At 46.0% G+C, this 20,571-nt stretch overlaps 1 protein-coding gene across 12 annotated transcripts in view; it reads right to left on the reverse strand.

Annotated features, from left to right (window-relative positions):
• Positions 1 to 20,571, reverse strand: part of WNK2 (WNK lysine deficient protein kinase 2) — a 140,877-nt gene that overhangs the window by 72,135 nt on the left and 48,171 nt on the right. For 10 of the 12 annotated variants that reach the window (XM_037041319.1, XM_037041366.1, XM_037041347.1 and 7 more), the window contains exons 9-18: positions 18,769 to 18,971; positions 15,695 to 15,883; positions 13,374 to 13,925; positions 10,880 to 11,173; positions 10,328 to 10,377; positions 9,331 to 9,511; positions 9,139 to 9,255; positions 8,649 to 8,819; positions 8,341 to 8,386; positions 7,706 to 7,825 (exon numbers count right to left, since the gene is read on the reverse strand). In XM_037041319.1, coding sequence (XP_036897214.1) covers positions 7,706 to 7,825; positions 8,341 to 8,386; positions 8,649 to 8,819; positions 9,139 to 9,255; positions 9,331 to 9,511; positions 10,328 to 10,377; positions 10,880 to 11,173; positions 13,374 to 13,925; positions 15,695 to 15,883; positions 18,769 to 18,971 — 1,923 coding nt within the window. The remainder of the gene's footprint in view (positions 1 to 7,705; positions 7,826 to 8,340; positions 8,387 to 8,648; positions 8,820 to 9,138; positions 9,256 to 9,330; positions 9,512 to 10,327; positions 10,378 to 10,879; positions 11,174 to 13,373; positions 13,926 to 15,694; positions 15,884 to 18,768; positions 18,972 to 20,571) is intronic. The other 2 variants (XM_037041356.1, XM_037041328.1) reach the window with 1 other exon arrangement.

Here is a 20,571-nt window from a genome sequence, read left to right on the forward strand (position 1 = left end):
TTGTCTGTTTGGGCCTGAAAAACTCTTGCTGGTCTCATTCTGACAATTTCCTGAGACCCTACCCCACCACAGAGGTCTGCGGGCATCTGGTGGGTGGTAGCTAGACTTGGCATATACTGAAATTTTTGTTGAGTGGCCTCAAACCCAGCACTGACATTGAGATTGAATTTGTATCAATCTGAGGAACACCACTCACCACTGCCTAGTGACTCACTGAGAACTTTCCTCTTGCAATTTGAGTACCGCCAAAAGCTCTTTCAAGGACTGAGTCTAACAAGCAACTAGCAGGTGGAAGCAGGCAAAGGCAGAACTCAGGGTGCCTTGGGACTTTTGCTGACCCACCCCCAGACTTACTGCTGATGTAAGCTGCCCTTGGTGCACTTGATACCCTTGGTCCTTCCCATGCACACCTGGACCCAAGAAAGGCAGCCATGGACTGTGGATCACTACGAGTTCTAACCAGATACCCAGAGCCAGTCTCAGGAAGTATCTGACATTGATCTGCACCAGAGTCCATTCCATGTAGCACCAAACTCAACACGCCCAATGGCTGGCTTCACACACAACATTAGAGCAGGACCCAATTAGTTTCACAAGGGGCATATCCTAATGGAGATTTCAGCAGGCACCAGACCCTGCTGAGGTGAATTCTGCTTAGTGTTGTCACCACCTACACAGCAGCTCATACACTGTGGTTGAGGTGGGATCTCAGTCAGCCAGCCTGAGGGGCAAACCAATACACAGATGAATAGCAATCAAGATTCAATTATAACAGGAGGGCTCACATAACCCATACAAGGGACATTCCTAGACACCCAGGTCAGATAATCAAAGAGACTGTGCCACTGGATCTCAACAAGATACCTATTATGTAAGACCACCCCACAAAGATTGGGAGTCATAGCAGTTTGTTGTAATACATAGAAACAAACAAACAAAAGTAGCCAAAATGAGGAGACAAAGAACATGCCCCAAACGAAAGAACAGGAGAAATCTCCAGAAAAAAGCTAAATGAAATGGAGGCAAGCAATTTACCAGATACGGAGTGGAAAAAAAAAACGTTATAAGGATGATCAAGAAACTTAGTGAGGCCCTGGCTGGTGTGGTTCAATGGATTGAGTGCCAGACGGTGAACCAAAGGGTTGACAGTTTGATTTCTGGTCTAGGGCACATGCCTGGGTTGCAGGCCAGGTCCCTAGTGGGGGGCACTTGAGAGGCATCCACACATTAATGGTTCTCTCCCTCTCTTTTCCCCTCCCTTTCTCTCTCTAAAAATAAATAAATAAAATCTTTAAAAATAAAAAGAATCTTAGTGAGAACTATAAGGAACTTAGTGAGAACTACAAGAGGATGAAAAAGGACATAGAAACAAAAAAAATGCAGTCAGAGATGAAGAATACAGTATCTAATAGGAAGAACACAGTAGAAGAAATAAACAGTAGCTTGGATTAAGCAGAGGACTGATTCAGCAATTTGGAAGACAAAGTATACCCAATCAGAGCAGCAAAAAGGAAAAAATTTAAGAAAAAGAGGGCAGTTTAATTAACCTCAGGGACAAAATACAACATAACACATTCACATTGGGAGGTATCACAAGGAAAAGAGAGACAATGAAGGATTGAGAAACTCTTTGAAGAAATAATGACTGAAAACTTCCCTGGTAAAGGACAAGACACACAATTCTAGGAAGCACAGAGAATCCCCAAAACAAGTTGAATCCAAAGAGGCCCACACCAAGACATATTGTAATTAAAATGGAAAAGGTTAAGGACAAAGAGAGCATCTTAAAAACTACAAAAGAAAGAAAGTTACCTACAAGGGAGCTCGCATAAGACTGTCAGCTAATTTCTCAACAGAAACACTTTAGGCCAGAAGGGACTGGCATGAAATATTCAAAATGATGAAAAGCAAGGACCTAAAAGCAAGACTACTTTACCCAACAGGGCTATCATTTAAAATTGGAGGAGAAATAAAGAACTTCCCAGACAAGAAAATCACTAAAGTAGTTCATTACCACCAAGTCAGTATTACACAAAAAAGTTCTTTATTATCTTCTTTAAGAAGATAATTAAAAACAAACAAACAAACAAAAAAAACAGGACCATAATTAAAAGAACAAAATGGTGCCCTGATGGGTGTGGCTCAGTGGGTTGAGCATTGTCCCACAAACCAAAAGAAAGCCAGTTTGATTCCCAGTCAGGGCACAAGCCCAGGTTGCAAGCCAGGTCTCTGGGTAGAGGTGTGCAAGAGGCAACCCACTGATGTTTCTCTCACACATTGATATTTCTTTCCCTCTCCTTGTGCCTTCCTTCCCCTCTCACTAAAAATAAATAAGTAAAATCTTTCTTTATTGTTAGTCTAGTACAGTTGTCTCTATTCCCACTCCCACTCTCCTCCTAATAAAATCTTTTTAAAAATAGCAATAAATATGTTCCTATCAATAATCACTTTAAATGTAAATGGATTAAATCAAAACACAAGGGGTAACTGAATGGGTAAGAAAACAAGACCCATATATAGGCTGTCTACAAAATACTCACCTCAGAATGAAAGATACACATAGACTAAAAGTAAATAGAAAAAGATACTTCATGAAATGCAAATGAAAATGAAAGAAAACTGGGTGGCAATACTTACTCAGACAAAACAGACTTTAAAACAAATGCTACAGTTAAGTGACAAAGAAAGACTGTACATAATGGTAAAGGAATCAATCAAACAACAGCATATAACTCTTATAAACATTTATGCATTCAATATAGGACCACCTAAATATATAATATGAAGCGAATCATGATGGACATAAAGGAAAAGACTGACAGTAACACAGTCATACTAGGGAATTTTAACACCCCATTGATAAATGAATAGATCTTCCACACAGAAAATCAACAAGGGAACAGTGGCCTTAAATTACACACTAGATTACATGAACTTAATTGGTATTGTCAGAGCATTTCATCTCAAAGCAGCAGAATATATATTCTTTTCAAATTAGGATAGGCCTCTGTTGGGACATAAAGTAAGTTCTCAATAAATTTAAGATGATTGAAATCATATTAAATGCTTATCAAACCATAATGATATGAAATTAGAAATCAATCACAAGAAAAAAACTAAAAAAAGTTATGAAGGTGACATAACATGTTACTAAACAATGAAAAAATTAACAAGAACATCAAGGAAGAAATAAAAAATACACTGCAACAAATGAAACTGAGAACACAACAACCCAAAACCTATGGGACAAAGAGAAAGCAGTCATTAGAGAGAAATTCATAGCATTACAGGCCTACCTCAAGAAAGACTAAAATCTCCAATTAAATAATCTAACTCTACATTTAAAGTAACTAAAAAATGAACAAAGCCCAAAGTGAGTAAAAAAGGAAATCATGAAGATCAAAGCAGAAATAAACAAAATAGAGTCTCAAAAAAATACAAAATACCAATGAAATCAAGAGCTGGTTCTTTGAAAAGATAAAACAAGACTGACAAAACTTTAACCAGACTCATCCAAAAAAAGAGGGGGGGAGGGGGGGAGTGGACCAAAACAAATGAAATCAGAAATGAAAGAGAAGTAACAACTAACACCAAAGAAATACAAAGGATTATAAGAAAATATTATGAACCACTACATGCCAACAAACTGGACAAGCTGGATAAAATGGATAAATTCCTGGAAATATACAATTTTCCAAAATTAAATCAGGAAGAATCAGAGACTATGAATACAGAGATAACACCTAGTGAAATTGAAGCACTAATCACAAAACTGCCAACAAACAAAAGCTCTGGATGGAGTGACTTTTATGAAACATTCTGGTAAGAATTAACACCTCTCCTTTTCAAAGGCCCAAAAATTTTAAGAGGAGAGAAGTCTTCCATNCAACAAACTGGACAAGCTGGATAAAATGGATAAATTCCTGGAAATATACAATTTTCCAAAATTAAATCAGGAAGAATCAGAGACTATGAATACAGAGATAACACCTAGTGAAATTGAAGCACTAATCACAAAACTGCCAACAAACAAAAGCTCTGGATGGAGTGACTTTTATGAAACATTCTGGTAAGAATTAACACCTCTCCTTTTCAAAGGCCCCAAAATTTTAAGAGAGAAGTCTTCCATGCTCATTTTACGAGGCCAGCATTATCCTAATTCCAAAACCAGATAAAGACACTATGAAAAAAAGAAAATTATAGGTTAATATCTCTGATGAACATGGATGCTAAAATCCTCAACAAAATATTAGCAAACTGGATCCACTAATACATTTTTAAAAATCACACACCATGATCAAGTGGGATTTATTCTGGGGATACAAGGTTGGAACAAGATTCACAAATCAATGTGATACACTATACAAACAAAATGAAGAATAAAACCACATGATCCTATGAATAGATGCTGAAAGAGTATTTGATAAAATACAGCACCCATTAATAATGAAAACTCTCAGCAAAGTGGGAATAGAGGGAACACAACTCAACATAATAAAGGCCATATATGAGAGACTTATAGCCAGCATCACAGTCAACAGGCAAAGACTACCAGTGTTCCTCTTAAGATGAGGAACAAGACAGGACGTCCACTTTTACCATTCTTATTCAAAATAATGATGGAAGTTCTAGCCACAGCAATCTCATAACAAGAAATAAAAAGCATTCAAATTGGAAAAGAAGAGGTAAAACTGCCATTATTTGCAGATGACATGATACTGTACATAAAAAACCCTAAGTTGATACTAGAACTGATATATAAATTCAGTAAAGTAGCAGGGAACAAATTTAATATCCAGAAATCAGCTGCATTTTATATGCCAATAATGATCTATCTGAAAGGGAAATTAAGAAAACAATCCCACTCACAATTTCTCCAAAAAGAATAAAATACCTAGGAATAAATCTAACCAAGGATGTAAAGGACATGTAGTAGAAAATTATAACAAACTGAGAAAGAAATTGAAGAAGATATAAATATTTGGGAGCATATACTATGTTCATGGATAGAAAGAATCAACATCATTAAAATGTCCATACTACCCAAAGCAATCTATAGATTCAGTGTAATTCCTATTAAGATACCAATGATATATTTTACAGAACTGGAACAAATATTTCAGAAATTCATGTGGAACCAAAAAAGGCCCCAACTAGCAAAAACGATTTTGAGAAAGAAAAACAAAGCTGGAAGAATCTAGTTACCTACTATAACACTATACTGTAAGGCCATAGTAATCAAAACAGCATGGTACTGGCATAATAACAAGATACACAGAACGATAGAACAGAACAGAGATCCCAGAAATCAACCCACACCTTTAGAGTCAACTAATAGTTGACAGAGGATGTAAACATACACAATGGGCTAAAGATGGTTTATGCAATAAATGGTGTTGGGGAAACTGGACAGATTCATGCAGAAAAATGAAACTAGACCACTTTCTTATGCCACAAAAAGAATAATTCAAAATGGATTAAAGACTTAAACTTAAACCTGAAATCATAAAAATCCTAGGAGAAAGCATAGGTAGTAAAATCTCAGACACTGCCCATAGCAATATTTTTTCTAATGTATCTCCTCAGGCAAGGAAACCAAATATATAAATAAATAAACAAATGGGACTACATCAAACTAAAAGTGTTTTGAACAGCAAAGGAACCATCAACAAAATAAAAGGACAACCCACAGAAGGGGAGAACATATTCATATATCTGATTAGGGGTTAATATCCAAAATTTATAAACAACTTATAAAACTCAACAGAAAAAAAAAAACAACTGAAAAATGGACCAAGGACCTGAATAGCCGCTTCTCCAAATAACACATACATATGTGGCACCTCACCACTGGCACCAGACTTGATATATGACACTTTGGGGAACTTATATGGCCAACAAACTACGAAAAGATGCTCAACTTCACTAAGCAACAGAGAAATGCAAATTAAAACCACAGTGAGAATCACCTCATACCTGTCAGAATGGCTATCATCAATAAACAACAAGCAACAAGTGTTGCTGAGGATGTGGAGAAAGGGGAACCCTTCTGCACTACTGGTGGGGATGCAGTTGCAGCCACTGTAGAAAGCAGTCTGGAGAGACCATGAAAATATAAAAAATGTAACTGCCTCATGTCCCAGCAATTCTACTTTGGGGAATTTATCCACAGAAACTTGAAACCCTAATTAGAAAAAAATATATGGACACTTATGTTCATTGCAGCATTATTTACAATAGCCAAGATTTGGAAGCAGCCCAAGTGACCTCAGTAGATGAGTGGATTAAACAACTATGGTACATATACACAATAATATACTACTCAGCTGTAAAAATGAAGAAAATGTTATGCTTTGTGATGGCATTGATTGACCTGGAGAACATCATGTAAAGTGAAATAAACCAGTCAGAGAAAGACAGGTAGCACATGATTTTACTCATATGTGGAATTTAATCTAAGAGAAAGGGCAGAGTTTTTTTAGCACGCACAACTGAACTAACAAGCAAAATGGAGACAGGCTCACAGATAGAGAGCAAGATTACAGCTCTAGGTGTGGGGTGGTTTAGGAGGTGGAAGAATTGAGCAAAAAAGAAAATGGACTCATGGAATTGACAGCAGTGAGGTGACTGTGGTGGAAGGGGGTGGGTGGAGTTGGAAGAAGGTATAAGGGGATAAATGGTAATAGAAATAATAAAAATACATTTTAAATAAATACATAAACAGACAAACACACATCAGACACCAACAACAGTATGGTGATCACCAGAAAGAAAGGGGTAGGGGGAAGTAGAATAAGGTAAAGGGGGATAAATGGAAGGAGACTTGACTTGGGGTGGTGAAAATACAGTATGACATACAGATGATATATTATAGAACTGTACATGTGAAACCTATATAATGTTATTAACCAATGTCACCCCAATAAATTCAATAAAAATTAAAAACAAAAACATAAACAAATAACTCACAGAGTGTTTATTTCTTGAATTTTTCCATTTAATATTTTTGGACCACAGTTAACTGCAGGTAACTCAAAACACAGAAAGGAAAATCACAGACAAGGAGGACTACTGTACCATAAAGTTAGGTCAAGTTATATAATCAGCAACTTTTTCCCTGCCAGCTTATAGGGAATTAAACCTTAAATCTCTTTAAGTGATTATTTTCACCCCCTAAAGGACCACAAAAATCAAGACTTAACCAACAGCCCCAAGGGCAAGCTGGCATCTGTTCACACAAGTGAAGATCAATATCCCTGTCATTTTCCTTGATGACAATTTCAAATCAGAGTCTTAGCACTATAAGGGACTTCCCATCTCTCCCCAAAACAAGAATATAGAGGGGATCCCTGTAGGTGAGCAATGAGGAGGGAAGGGGGAGGGAGTTAAAAGTTTCAAAATGACATTGGTAAGAAAGAGTAAGGGCAGGGTTTTTTTAGCACACACATGTGCAGCCCATGTGTGTCACCTCCACAGCAAAGGTGACCAGCAACCCCAAGCAGGAGTGCTGCCTTGACTTGGCTCATTTGGCAGAAAGCCTAGAGAGGAATACAGCCCTGCAGGCTGCTCTGGGCTTTGGAATGGCAGTGCAGGACCAGATCCTTGCTGTGTTCGCATGAGTAAAACTCAAGTGATGCAGAGAGATACACAGGAGAGGAGTGCTGAGTTACCAGACAGGAAGACTAGGGGTTCTGGTTGCTCCTACCTGGGCTGACTTCTGGCTGCAGGGAGCTCAGAGGAAGTGGGGGTGAAGATTCAGGGGCCTCTGCAGCTGGGTGTTCAGCCACTGGACAGATGATAAACCACCTCTTCCCAGTGTGTAGGACTAAAGGGCAGGACAAAAACAGCTGGTAAGAGCAGGTACATTTCTCCCGGCATGACCCTCACCACTGGCACCAGACTTGATATATGTAAAGTTAGGTCATGTAAAGTTTGGGGAACTTATATCACACCAGTGTGGGGGTATGCAGCACACTCATGGGCTCCTTGCTGGCAGCCAGAGGCCCTAACAAGTACCCCCAACATGGGCCTAGTTCCCAGGACACCCAAGGTACTACCACTAAAGGGTTAATGCTGGCTGGGGACTAGCAGGCAATGGCAAGTCCATGCCATGCTCAGTCAACATCTGGGATGAGACAGGGCAGACATCTGGAGGCAGGGGGAAGGCGAGGGCACTATATACATACTCCAACAGCCCCTCAGTGTGATGGCCTAACTTCTGACAATATGCTCAATGGGTCTTTTATCAAATGCCTACTGGGAGAGAGAAGGAACAATGACAGAAATGCCTCCTATAAGATAAGCCTGGTGGGGGTATGGCCCTGGAGGCAGACGACATACCATTCTGCTGATACACCAGGGCGTTTGCTTGGGATTGGCGACTCTCCTGAGGGAGGTAAAGGGTCAGATATCAGCAGACTGCATGGTCCGAGAAATGGGAGCACAACAGGGCCTCAAAACATCCGAGGGCCCTGGAGCTCGGGCATTTCCAACTAAGCTGAGGGCACCCTGTGCCCAGCCACCTCACCCAATTCTGCATGCGCACCAGACTCCTCCAGTCACCAGCAATGTCCCAGCATTGTCCTCAGAGCCTGGAGCTGGGGCGTAGGCAGGCCCTTGCCCTCCCAAAACCCAGCATTCCAACTCACCTCTCCAGCACCCAGGCTGCTGGTGCTGAGAGGTGGTGGGCTTGCCCCAGGGTCAGAGCCATGGTCCACATCTGTGTCTTCACTAAGCATGTCTTCTGCCTTGTCCATGACATCTTTCATCTGCTCAATGAATGTCTCCCGTTCAGCCTGCAGGATGAAGTCGTGCTCCACCTGCAACATATACACATCCTGCTGGTGGGAACATGCCACTGGTCTTTCGGATCTTCACTGATTTGCTTGATTTCTGCTCTGCACTAAACTCCAGTGTGGAGACACAGCCAGGGGCCTGGGCCCCGAGTCCACAGCTACAAAGCTCAGCAAGAGTAGTCATGGCTTGAGCAGCAGGAAGCTACCTGCTGAAGCCAGAGGTTAGGAAAGGCTGATAACAAGCAGGGCAAGCAGCTGAATGCCCAAAGGGCATGGAGGAGACAGCCTTACCAACCCAGGAGATGTGCAGCTATAGAGTCAGCCTGGCAGGACACCCACTTACCATGTAGGTGGCGATCTCGTCGGGTGCATCCCCATCCAGGTCAAACTTGAATGTCACCATTTTGTGGTTGTGTGTCTCCAGCTGGCACTCTACCATCTTATCGCCTGTGTTGCATACCTAGAGGACACCAGGGAAATGAGACCTGGTAGGAGACCGCACCCAGCCAACCCTGTACCTGCCAGCCCACCACACCTGTCTCCTCACATTCAGGATGGTCAGCCGGGGCCGGCTGGCCCTCTCCTGGCGGGAGCGCATGCGTGTGGACCTGCGGTGGTGTTTTCGGGCAGGCTTGCCTTCCAGCTTCCCCCCACCAAACGTGCCTTCACAGCTGTCACTCAGCTCTCTTCCAGAAGTGACATCGGACCCTCCATAGCTGCTGGAAAACTAAGAATGTTAATTTATCCATGAAAACAACCTGCAATCCGGCCTCATTTGGGGAGCATAGCTTTTCAGGAAACAGCCAAAAGGTTTAACATCTGGGTGTGCTCAGCAGGAAAACCCAGGGCGTCTGAAGCCAGCCATAACTAGGAAGGAAACCCCCAACCCAGAGCACCTCCTCTCCATCCTGGACAGAGCCAAGGTTGTGGGGGTTGCACGGGTTTTCTGACCCAGGACCTTGGTCCTTTCAGCCTCCTGACCTGCTCACAGTAAAAATCAAAATTAAGAAACAATCCTCTCTGATACCTCAGTTTCCCTATTTGCAGCAGCAACTAGAACATGCCAACTGCATGAGGCTTTTGCAGATGTGAGGACAGCTTGCAAAGCAGTGAGCTTGGTGTTGACATACTTAGAGGATGGGACACAGGGTCACTTCCTGACCAATTCCCTCCCAAATTCAATGTGCCCCATGACTGGGCGACTACAGGTGCCAAGCAGTGAGGCACTGGGAGACCAGTGGTGTGAGTTGGACGCTGCCCTGGTCCCCAGTCTCTGACCTGGACCACCCTCAGCACATAGACCAGTGCTAAGATCCAGAACACACCCTGGAGCATTGAACAGCCAATTTCAGCCAGCGCTAACAGGCTCTAGAGGAACTCCCTGAGGCTCCACCAGGTCAGGCTGGGAACTGCTGATGTCATTAGAAGAGGGGCACAAGAGGAGAAAGCGAGGCAAGAACCCTATGACACAGCAATAAGCAAGCTAAGCTGGCCCATGGGCAATGCCATCCCCATCCCAGCTGAGCTGTTACCTCTCACAGCTCTGCAGAAGGCCAGGCTGCTTGTCCTGTGAGGCCTGCTCCTGAAATAAAACCATGGAAAGGGTGACATTTGCTCCCCTACACCACAGCCGCAGCTAGCTCAATTCAGCCCAGCCCAGCCCACTGCCTGATTCTTCTGACTTTAGCAAGTAGACCACACAAGGCAGCTGGTGTGAGGGTTTTCATCTTGTGGGAGCCAAGTAGATTCTGAAAATCTGGGGCCCTCCCTTTCCCAAATGTGGTAACCCTCTTTGATCATCCTTACAAAGAAGCACACAGACCCAGGAAGGCTTATCATAGGCCTTCCCATCACCTCCAAGGGAAAGTTCCCTAAATCTATGTGTAAAAGATCACACCTTCCACCTGGAGGTGCATTTAAAGTAAATGTGATACCTACAGACAGTGGAGGAAGATAAGAAGGGCACCCATGGCTGTCCCAAGGCACACACTTCCACCCTCCCCACTCTAGGGCGGAGACCAAACCCAGGAGCCAGGTATCAAGGTGACATGCTGAAGGCCTAGCCCCAAGGGTAGGGCACACACCTCTGGAGCCAACTCCATGGCCAACTGGACAGCTGGGCAGAGGTTGGAGATCCCAGGCCCACTGGTCAGTGGAAGGTTAGCAGGTGGCAGCAGCGCAGAGGTCTGGATGGGCAAGCTCTGAGCAGCAGCCACCATTGTGGGAGCTAGGGAGCTGGGAAGCTGAGGCAGGAACTCAGGGGTGGCAGGTGGCAGCACTTCTGGCAGAGGTGGGGAGAGGATGGCAGCAGGAGTGGGCACGGTGGGGACCTGGGCAGTAATGTCCACCGCATACGGAGGTGGGTGGCCAAGCAGGATCTATAAGCACAGAAGACAGGGATGCAAGTCAGGGTGCCACTGCCATCCCTGAGGGGCCCTGGGCATCCTGGGGCATAGCAGGTGATTCCCTGTCCAGGCAGGTGAGCACACCTGGGGTGTGGGCATTGAATTGTATCTCTCTAACAGACCCATACTTGGCACAGGCAAGTCCTAGCCTCAGAGAATGTTTTACACAGTCTTAGAAGAAACAATAACAAAAAGCCATTCTTGAGTTGCCACTTGTATAAATTCTAATCTAAAACCACACTTCACTTATGCACATCTAGTTGAGTCTGGCTAAGAAGCCCTAAGTGGACCAAACACTTCCCCAATCCCCGTCTCCTAAAGGAGGGGCACTGGATCTCAGCCTTCCTTGGGGCAACCAGGGAACTGGGCTCAACTCCCTGCTGTTCCCTTTTTTGAGCTCTTGGTGGAAATGCCAATAGCTGAAGGAGGGCCCCAACTAAAAAATGTGGAAGACTCCATCCTGCCCTTTGGGGATGTCGTTAGAAACAGAATGACCCCTGCTGGGCCTGCTGGCACAAGACTGATCAACCATAGAGATTATGGGATGGTTGGTGCAACCCATCAATAAAACCCAGACCCTCTTTCAGCCAGCAGTGGGAGACCACTGGCCTGGAGGGTGACCTCTGAGTGTACAATATCTTCTCTGGCCACTGAGCAAACAACCCAGTGCCAATAGTGTGCCAGGCCAACACAGGCAGCAAGGTGCCTGTCCAGGCCCTGAGACCTCAGACCCCAAACCTCCAAATGGGCCTGTGTTTAACCAAATGGCCCTGACCCATAAGTGTACATTACTCTGATGACCTGTCCAGGTGCTTTCTCAGTCAAGGCATTGGACTGCTCTGCCTCTTCACACTCACGTTTATTAGTCATATGAGTCAACAGAAACCTTCCCTTCCTTCTCCAAGCACAAATTCCTGCTGGGATTCAAACAGCAAGAAGCACATTCAGGACCATCTGCGTTCACTTAGGACGTGGAATAAGTTCAGACTGCAGTAAGTGGCCATGAGTTGGGGTATCTGGCACCCTCCCAAGCTTTGGGGTGAATGTTCCTGACAGAACCAAAAGAGGGCATCTGCCCTAGCTGGTGTGGATTGAGTGCCAGCCTAAGAACCAAAGGGTCATCAATTCAATTCCCAGTCTAGGGCATATGTCTGGGTCGCAGGCCAGGTCCCCAGCTGGGGGCCCACAAGAGGCAACCACACATTGATGTTTCTCTCCTTTTTTCCCTCTTTTCCCCTCTCTAAAAATAAGTAAATAAATAAAATCTTTTTTAAAAGGGTGGGGGAAGGAGGGAGGCTATCCACCCCACCTTATACAGGAAAAGCCTACCTAAGCTTTAAAAGGAAAAAATGGTGTCCACAGGCACAGGGCTATTCAGGTTTAGGGCCAGGTGGGAGAGCGTCCAGGTGAGACATGTCCCATACCACTCCTCTCAACAGAAGGTTGGATAATAGCCCTGACACTAAAACTGGGGCAGCTCCACATGCTGGGGCTGCCCCCAGGTATGTGGAGCCACTGGGAGGCTCACCCACCAGCCAAGTGCATGTCCATGTATTCCTTCACTGTCAGCATGATGAGCTACCCAAGGTCCACTCCTGACTCTAGGACATCATCCTTGCCTACCATGACCTCCTTGGAACCAGCAGTCAGGTACCCCAAGCCCTGCCCAGACCACAACTAATAGACCAACCTTCCCAGAAACTTGGTGCCCTATTTCACTGCTGACATGGGGGTTATCTACCTACCTCATTTTGACAGGTGACAAGGAGGGCAGTGTGAGCCTCCCCAGCTCCCATAGATGGGCTGACACCGCTGCATGGAGGCTGCCAGGCCCCACCTAGGCGAGGGCAGGTGCTGCAACACCCGGCAAGGCTGGGAAACACCCCATGAGCAGATGCTACTAACTCTTGGGAAGGACCCACGGTGGAACCTTTGGATCCTGATATTTGCTGGGAGTGGGAGGAAACAGCAGACTCCCCCACAACAAGAAGCCAAGACTGAGGGATGGCACTACCTGCTCACCTGACCCCGCCCCCCCCCACCCCGCCAGCGCTCTCCATTCAAGGTATTCAAAGTGCTGAGGAGTAGCACAAGCCCACCGACCTTTGCTTCTCTTGGTAGTAAGGGGTCTTCCCAGTGCCTGGAAAACAGGTCTTCCTGGCAAGTGGATTACCTGGCTCCCCACTCTGGGGGCTGAAGCAGTCTGCTCAGGAAGGTGGGTGATGGCTGGCGGCTGGGGCTGCGACAGCATGGGGGGTGCTGGCTGCAAAGGGGTGGCCCTCACAGTCTGTGCCGTGTGGAGGGGAGAAGGGGGAATGTCACTGGGCACCATCTGTGGAAAGGCTGCCTGGTACACAGGCTGGGCCGGGAGCTGGGCCACGGCAGGATGGATGGGCAGGGCAGCCGTGCCCTGTGGGGCCACAGCCAGCAGAGGGACGGGAGTGGTGGCAGCTGCCACATTTGGCATAAGGGTCTGGCATGGCACAGCCAGTGGGGCCCCGGCAGTGTGGGGCAACTTCAATGCCTGCAGAGGCATGGCTGGTGACATAGACAAGGGGGCAGCAGCACTGAGCGGAAGGTTTGGCAAGATCACGGTAGGTGAGAAATACTGAGATGGAGGAGGCACAGCAGGCCCACTCGCAGCCAGCAGGTCGGAGAGGGCTGTAGGGTGGCTGTCGATTGTGGTGAGTGGAGCGACTGGTGGGATGACAGGAAGTGGAGGCATCTGAAAGAGACGTGAGTCTGTCAGCTGCCTAGGGCTCAGCCCCACTGGAAGCATGCCTGCCCCATACAAGAAGAGCCACAACCCTCGCAGGTTCTGCCTGAGACACTTCCATGCAGCTGCTGCTGAGGGAACCCAAAGGTAAACCCAATTTAAATGAAACCAAGTGCATGACATGTTCAACCAGAGAAGGAAAGGCAGAAGGGTGAGGGAAGAACCTGTGGGAGAGCCTCCTTAGGCACCACCATGAAGGTTCCAAGGATGGGTGGCGCAGCTCAGATCCAAGGGGTCACAGCAGTGACTACCAGCTTCGCTTTCCTTTCAAAAAGGCTAGGATAGTTAGAGTCACCACACAGGCCCCAAATATCTGAAATTACTTTGCCTGATTCTCCCCAATATGCATAAATTCACACAGACCAAATTCTTTGTCAGGTTCTCTTGGGGAAAGCAGAGCTATGAGGCCCCACAATAGCTGTGCCATGAGGACTCGGGGAGAAGGGCTTCCACTCCACACAGTGGAAGCTCCCAAACCTTCCATGTCTAATAGAAAACAAACGATATCTATATCTCATGGGCTCTGCACTTTAAACACTTCAGAGGATTCTCCAACAGTTTCCTCTCTAAAACAGTGATTTTTAACTGGCATGCTACAAGAATATTTAAAATATGCAATACCCAACTATTTAGTCAGGGGCACTGACCTCTTTTACTTCACATTATCAAATAAAAAAAATAGCAACAGAGAACACAATAGCCACCTGGCATAAAAGGATTAAAATTTTATCTATTTTTTTGGTCTGATCAGCAAAAAATGTTTCTTTTGGTGTGCCACAGAATTTTAGTAATTAGTTTATGTGTGTCATGAGATAAAAAGGTTGAAAACTGTTGCTCTAAAATAAAGCCTTTCACTCTGGCCAGTGTGGTCATTTGTTCGAGCATCGCTCTATACACTGAAAGGTTGTAGGTTCAATTCCCAGTTAGGGCACATGCCTGAGTTGCAGGTTTGATCCCCAATCAGGGAGCCCATGAGAGACAACCAGTCAATGTTTCTCTTTCTCTTTCTCTCTCTCTCTCCCCCCATACCCTGACCCTTCCTCTCTTTCTCTTTAAAAGCAAAAAAAAAAAAAAAAAAAAAAATCCTCAGGAAAAGATTTTTAAAAAATTAAAATAAAGCCTTTCTGGTGGCAGGCACACAAGCATCACATGATCAATGACTATGTATGATTTCAAGGCAGTGAAAATGTGCAGACTGACTTTTGTGTATTCGAAAAGCAACAAAATGTCATGACCACTAACAAGCAAGGTGGTGGCTTAACTAGACAGTGAAAGCAACTGTAACATGACATGACAAGGACCAGGTCAGGTGACAGGTGATAACAGACAGGTAAGAACCTTCTGGGTATTGAGGTAAACCTCACAGACACTCACACCTTTCATATAAAGTGGCACTTCCCATCATAGGACTGTGACACATGTGACATACCATGAGGTGAAAGCTGTCCCCATGACCATCAGTGATACTAGCCTGGGCAATAGCACCTGACCACCAACTATGTGCTATCAAGTCACTAGTAATCTGACACTGCCCACCCCTGCCCCTAAAGAGCCATGGTCAGTATGGCCTTGAATGGCTCCAAGGATAGGCAGTGACTATAGCTGTGTATTCACAACTCTTTCCTAGCTTTTTCCATCCCAGATATACCGATACAGACAGAGGGGAGCAGGCACCCTCCACTGAGAGAGGAGGATAGAGAACAAGAAGGATAAGGTACCTGTGGAGGGACTTGAGTGAGTGGCTGCAGGGGCACTGGTGGCATCTGGATGGGCTTCAGCTGAGACGGGGCCACCTGAGAGGTTGGAGCCAGGTACGGAGGCAGATGGGTGGGCACGGACTGGAGAGGACCCACAGGCTTCGGGCCCAGGACCTGTGGCAGGGGTGCTGGCTGGGCCAGCGGAAGAGGCTGGAGGGAGAAGGAACTTCTCTTAGACCAGCATCCTGCTGAGAGATGCCCCAGGTGCTTAGACATGACAGAGAAAATCAACGAGTGAGTGTGCACACATGCATGCATACCCACCAACACGCACTTGCACACATAATCACATACATGGGTGCATGTGCACACCCAGCAAGGACCCAAGGACAAGCATATCTGTAAGAATTGCTATGTGGGAATGAGGCCCCTCCAAGTGACATGGGTCATGACTTCTGCAGACACAACAGACTGACCCGCCCCCCCCCACTCCTATCTGTACTCTAGGACCAGGCCAGCCAAAATAGTCAGGGGACACTAAAGCACCAATGGTGGTCACAAGGAGGGGCAGTCTGCACTCACCTGGTAGCCTGAGGGCATGGGCTGGCCTGGGCCAGTAGGCATAGGGGCAAAGCTCATGGCTGGCTCTGGGAAATGCTGTGGTGGGAGCAGAGCAAGAGTGGGGAGTGGAACAGAGCCCATTGACAGGCCAGGCTGCAAAGAGCATCAGGTGCCACACTCAGTGCCTGCCCTGAGGACCCCCACCCAGCCACGAGCTTGACAACCACAGGGATACATCTTACTCCCTGTGTCCACTGTCCTGTCAGAGATGGTTTTCCTAGGAACATGACTTGCAAAAGGAAGGTGTGGTGGTCCCTATACCAAGAATGGTCACAACTCCTCATAACCAAGGCCATGTTCTGGAACATTAGCACCACAGAATATTATGCAACACTGAGAAAAGACCACTATAAGGGCTTGTGGAACTGTGGAGAAATGCTTGTTATGATACCAATGGGGCAAAGATACAAACACATATGCTTCCTCTCTATAGACTGTGTAACACATATAGTATATAAACGTTCACAGAATATAGAAACATGGAAACAAGACAGCGGGCCTGCAGTGGACAGAGGGGCGCTCTGCAGAGCTGGGGTCAGAGAAATGGGGCTGCAGCAGACAATGAATGGCACAGAGTCAGAAATCTGAGCAGTAGGTGTTTGATGCTATTCAGAACTGCTGCTAATTTATTCATTTTTAGGTGCAGTAATGGTACTGGGTTTTGTTTTCAAAACTCAAAGATACAGACTGTAACATTTATGGGCAAAATGTCTTTCTGTCTAGGATTTACTTCAAAATAATGGGGAAGTGAGAAGAAGGTGGGGAGGTGGAGGAAATAGGCTTGAACACAGAGATGACTGAGGGAAGGACCTGGCTCTCCACAGTGACAGGGAAAGGTCTCTCACTGGAGGTTTTCTGGATGAATCAGGAAATAGTAGTTTGTCATCTGAAAACTGTTATTGGCTGTTTCCATGTTTCACAGCAAAAACATTATGAAAAGCAGCACAGGTGGGATAAAACCTGTCTGTGCATTACCAGAGGCAAGGTGAGGAATGAGTGGTCAAGTGCACCTGCTCCTCCAGCCCCAGCCCACTGAGATTTAAGCACAGGAGGCCCCAGAAGAGTGGCTCTGCTCCCACTCCCTTTGCCCTATTCTCCTCCTTCAATGGGTTCTGGAAATGCATCATGATGAAAACCCTCTCCAGGAGACCCGGGTGCACCCTGGAGATTCCCTGCAGTCCCCACCCTTCTGTCCAAGCTATTTTTGGCATAAACAGGCAAGAAATGGGAGAAAGTGCTCTGGTCGAGTCTTGGGGTACATCCTGGCTGGCCAGCCTTTGACCTCCCTGTGCTTGGCCTTCCCAGTCTGTAAGCAGAAGCTGGGACAGGCAGAGGGCTGCCAGACAGGCAGGCCAAGAGCCCACTGTGGGTTGGCCATTCTCTGATCTTGTGCCTGGGAAGGCTGAAGACCTGCTCAGCTCCAGCACAAGTAAACCCAAAGCCAAGAAACAAAGCTCTGAGCAAGAAGGAGCCTTTTCCTAAAGAACCTGCTCATGCCACTTACAACTGTTTTTCATTTCATTTCATGACAAGTAAAACTGCAAATGTTAACTGCCAATGAGTCCTGGACTCTGATCAGCAGAGGCAAATGCTTCCACTGCTTTTCCAAAGGGACTCTCTGAGCCTGAGTGGACAACGGGAGAGAAGAGAGATGGGTAGTCAGGCTGCAGTACCCAGAAAGTGGCCACAGGGAGGGAGTACATGGGTGGACGCTTGAGTGAGAGCCCGGGGAACCAGAGCACTAGGCAGGAGTAGCTCCCACAGGAAGGGGCACTGGCTCTGACCAGCTTCTGGGCCTAGGAGATCGAAATCTCCCTCTGGACCCCATTCCACCACCTGCTTCAAAAGCAACCTCTCTGACTGCTTAGGAGTGCAAAACAAGTAATTGCTTTGCTTTCTTTGGCATTAAAAATAAATCATAGTTGAAAAATATATGCCAAATGTGACCTTTCACCTAGCAATTTCATTTATTAGGGTTACAAATCATTCCACAGACATAAGCATGAGGCCCTTTCAATTCTGCTTATTAAACATCACTGAAAACGTTTCTCATGATTCAACCCCTTCCCCACCTCTAACTTTTAATGGTTGTGTAATACCCAGTAGAGAGGTATTATGTAGACCCTATCAGTGAAGCTGGACAGATAAAATCAGTTTTCATTCTTCTAAATGATGCCTTTCTGTAACTTTTGCACAGAAATTGGGACCTCAAATTTAAGTCTGAGGGTGGGATCCTGCCAGAGGTCCCATAGCTTTATCACAGCTTTACACACACTAGGTGTTACTGGGCTCTGATTTTTGTATTTTCTCACCAGGCAGGTCTCTCAGGGTAGGTCACAGACTGCTCCAGCTAACGACAAGGATGGACCTCCTGAGCACCTGCTTTTGTATGGCTGGAAACTGACCACTGGCCAGCATAGCCTAGATGGCCTCTTACACACTCCAGGCTGTGTGGATGGGGGTCTCTGACTCACCGTGGCCAGCTGCTGGTAGGCCCCCAGCGAGGGCAGGCTGTGCGGCAGGACAGGCCCCTCGCTCATGCTTACGGGGGGACTGCACACACTCTGGGCGGTGAGCGGTGCTGCATCTGCCAGCGAGCCCAGCACCACGCTCTGCTGGCTGCTCTGCGAGTCCGAGTACACGGTGGAGCCCTGGCCGCTGTCGAATGTGCTGTCCGCTGGGGAGGACAAAGGCACGGCTCAGATTGGGGACCCCAAACATCACCCCCATGGCATTCTACACAAGGCTCAGGGAATGCAAATGTGGGCTCATACATGAATGCTCAGCTCATCCATGTTTTTTTTCTGTAAAACAAACACTTGATTGTGCTTCCAGATCATGTAAGTAATGAATGTGCATCATTTTACATAATCAACTACAGAGCAGTATAGGGGCTAAAAACACCACCCAGAGATGGCCCTGGCAGCCCATCACACTGCCTAACACTTGGAGAGGGTGCCTTGGTCCACCACGGATTCCAGAAGGGCACCTCACGCAATCCTCAAAGGCAAGCCAGCTGCTTCCATCATGGCTCAGACAGGGACCTCATCTCACACAGAACCAAACTTGGCCTTAAAAGTGAAACTTCATTCAGCTTTTCAAAGGTGCAAGGGGTCTTGGGAGTCTGGAATGTTTAGGAAAAGTTCCAATCAATTATCACCTGTGTTTTATGATGGGGAGGAGGTCTCAAGACCCTGACCACCTTCTATTACTGTGGCAAAGGGTCTAAAGCGGGAGATCTGAGTCCAAAAACATCTCAAGTCATGGGTCAGATCTAACTAGATTGGAAAACAGGGCTGACAAGGCTCCCACACCACAGAAAGGCCATGAGACAAGTCCTGGATACTCCATGGACTCACCTGTAGTCAGCCCAGCACAGCCAGTGAAACTGGCCAATGGATGCAGCCACCCACACCTGGGTGCGGGGTGGGGGGCAGCTGAGGAGGGAGCAGACAGGACCCACATGGTCCACAGGCTCCTCTGACCAGACATACTTAGAGGGCAGGTCACCTGTGTGGCTGTGCCAGTAAAAAATGAAAAACATAAACCTATTTAAAATGGCACTTCCAGTTTATTGCTTCCAAGTTCCAAAAGCTACACAAACATTACAATTTGTCACCTATGAACACTAGGCTATTTCTACAGGGGGACACCCTTCAGATAGTCAACACTATGTCCATTTGCTATTTAAACAAATAAAGTAAAAGGGCAATTTTGTCAGTTTTGTATAAAAATAATTTTTCCCAGGGCTGACTATAACTTTCTTTAACCTAGAAGACAGAAGAATGTTGAGGTTTGACTATACAAAACCAATTAAACAAGTAGCTCTGATTTTTAATGACGTGTCTGGTAATCATTTCCACTTATACAGAGAGAAGAGAGGGAGAAGCAGGGTCTGTCACCAAAAAGAGACAGACAGACAAAGAAAGACAAAGAGACAGAGAAAGAGTAAGTGCATGAGAGACAGAGGAAAAGACAGAGAAAGATAGAAACAGAAACAGAGACAGAGAGAGGAAGAGTTGCACAACAGAATGTGAGAAGACCTGACAAATTCCACTTAAGGTACTGTGGCTGGTGCAGCCCAGTGGATTGAGCGCAAGGCCCGTGAACTGAAGGGTCGCTGGTTCGATTCCCACTGCACATGCCTGGGTCTCGGGCCAGGTCTCCAGTAGGGGCACGTAAGAGGCAACCACACACTGACCTTTCCTTCCCTTTTCCCTCCCTTCCCCTCTCTCTAAAAACAAGTAAATAGAATAAAATCTGTAAAAAATTCTTTT

This window comes from Sturnira hondurensis, unplaced genomic scaffold (genome assembly GCF_014824575.4).
Source record: "Sturnira hondurensis isolate 20B ecotype Veracruz unplaced genomic scaffold, ASM1482457v3 Scaffold0000460, whole genome shotgun sequence".
Lineage (NCBI taxonomy): Eukaryota > Metazoa > Chordata > Mammalia > Chiroptera > Phyllostomidae > Sturnira > Sturnira hondurensis.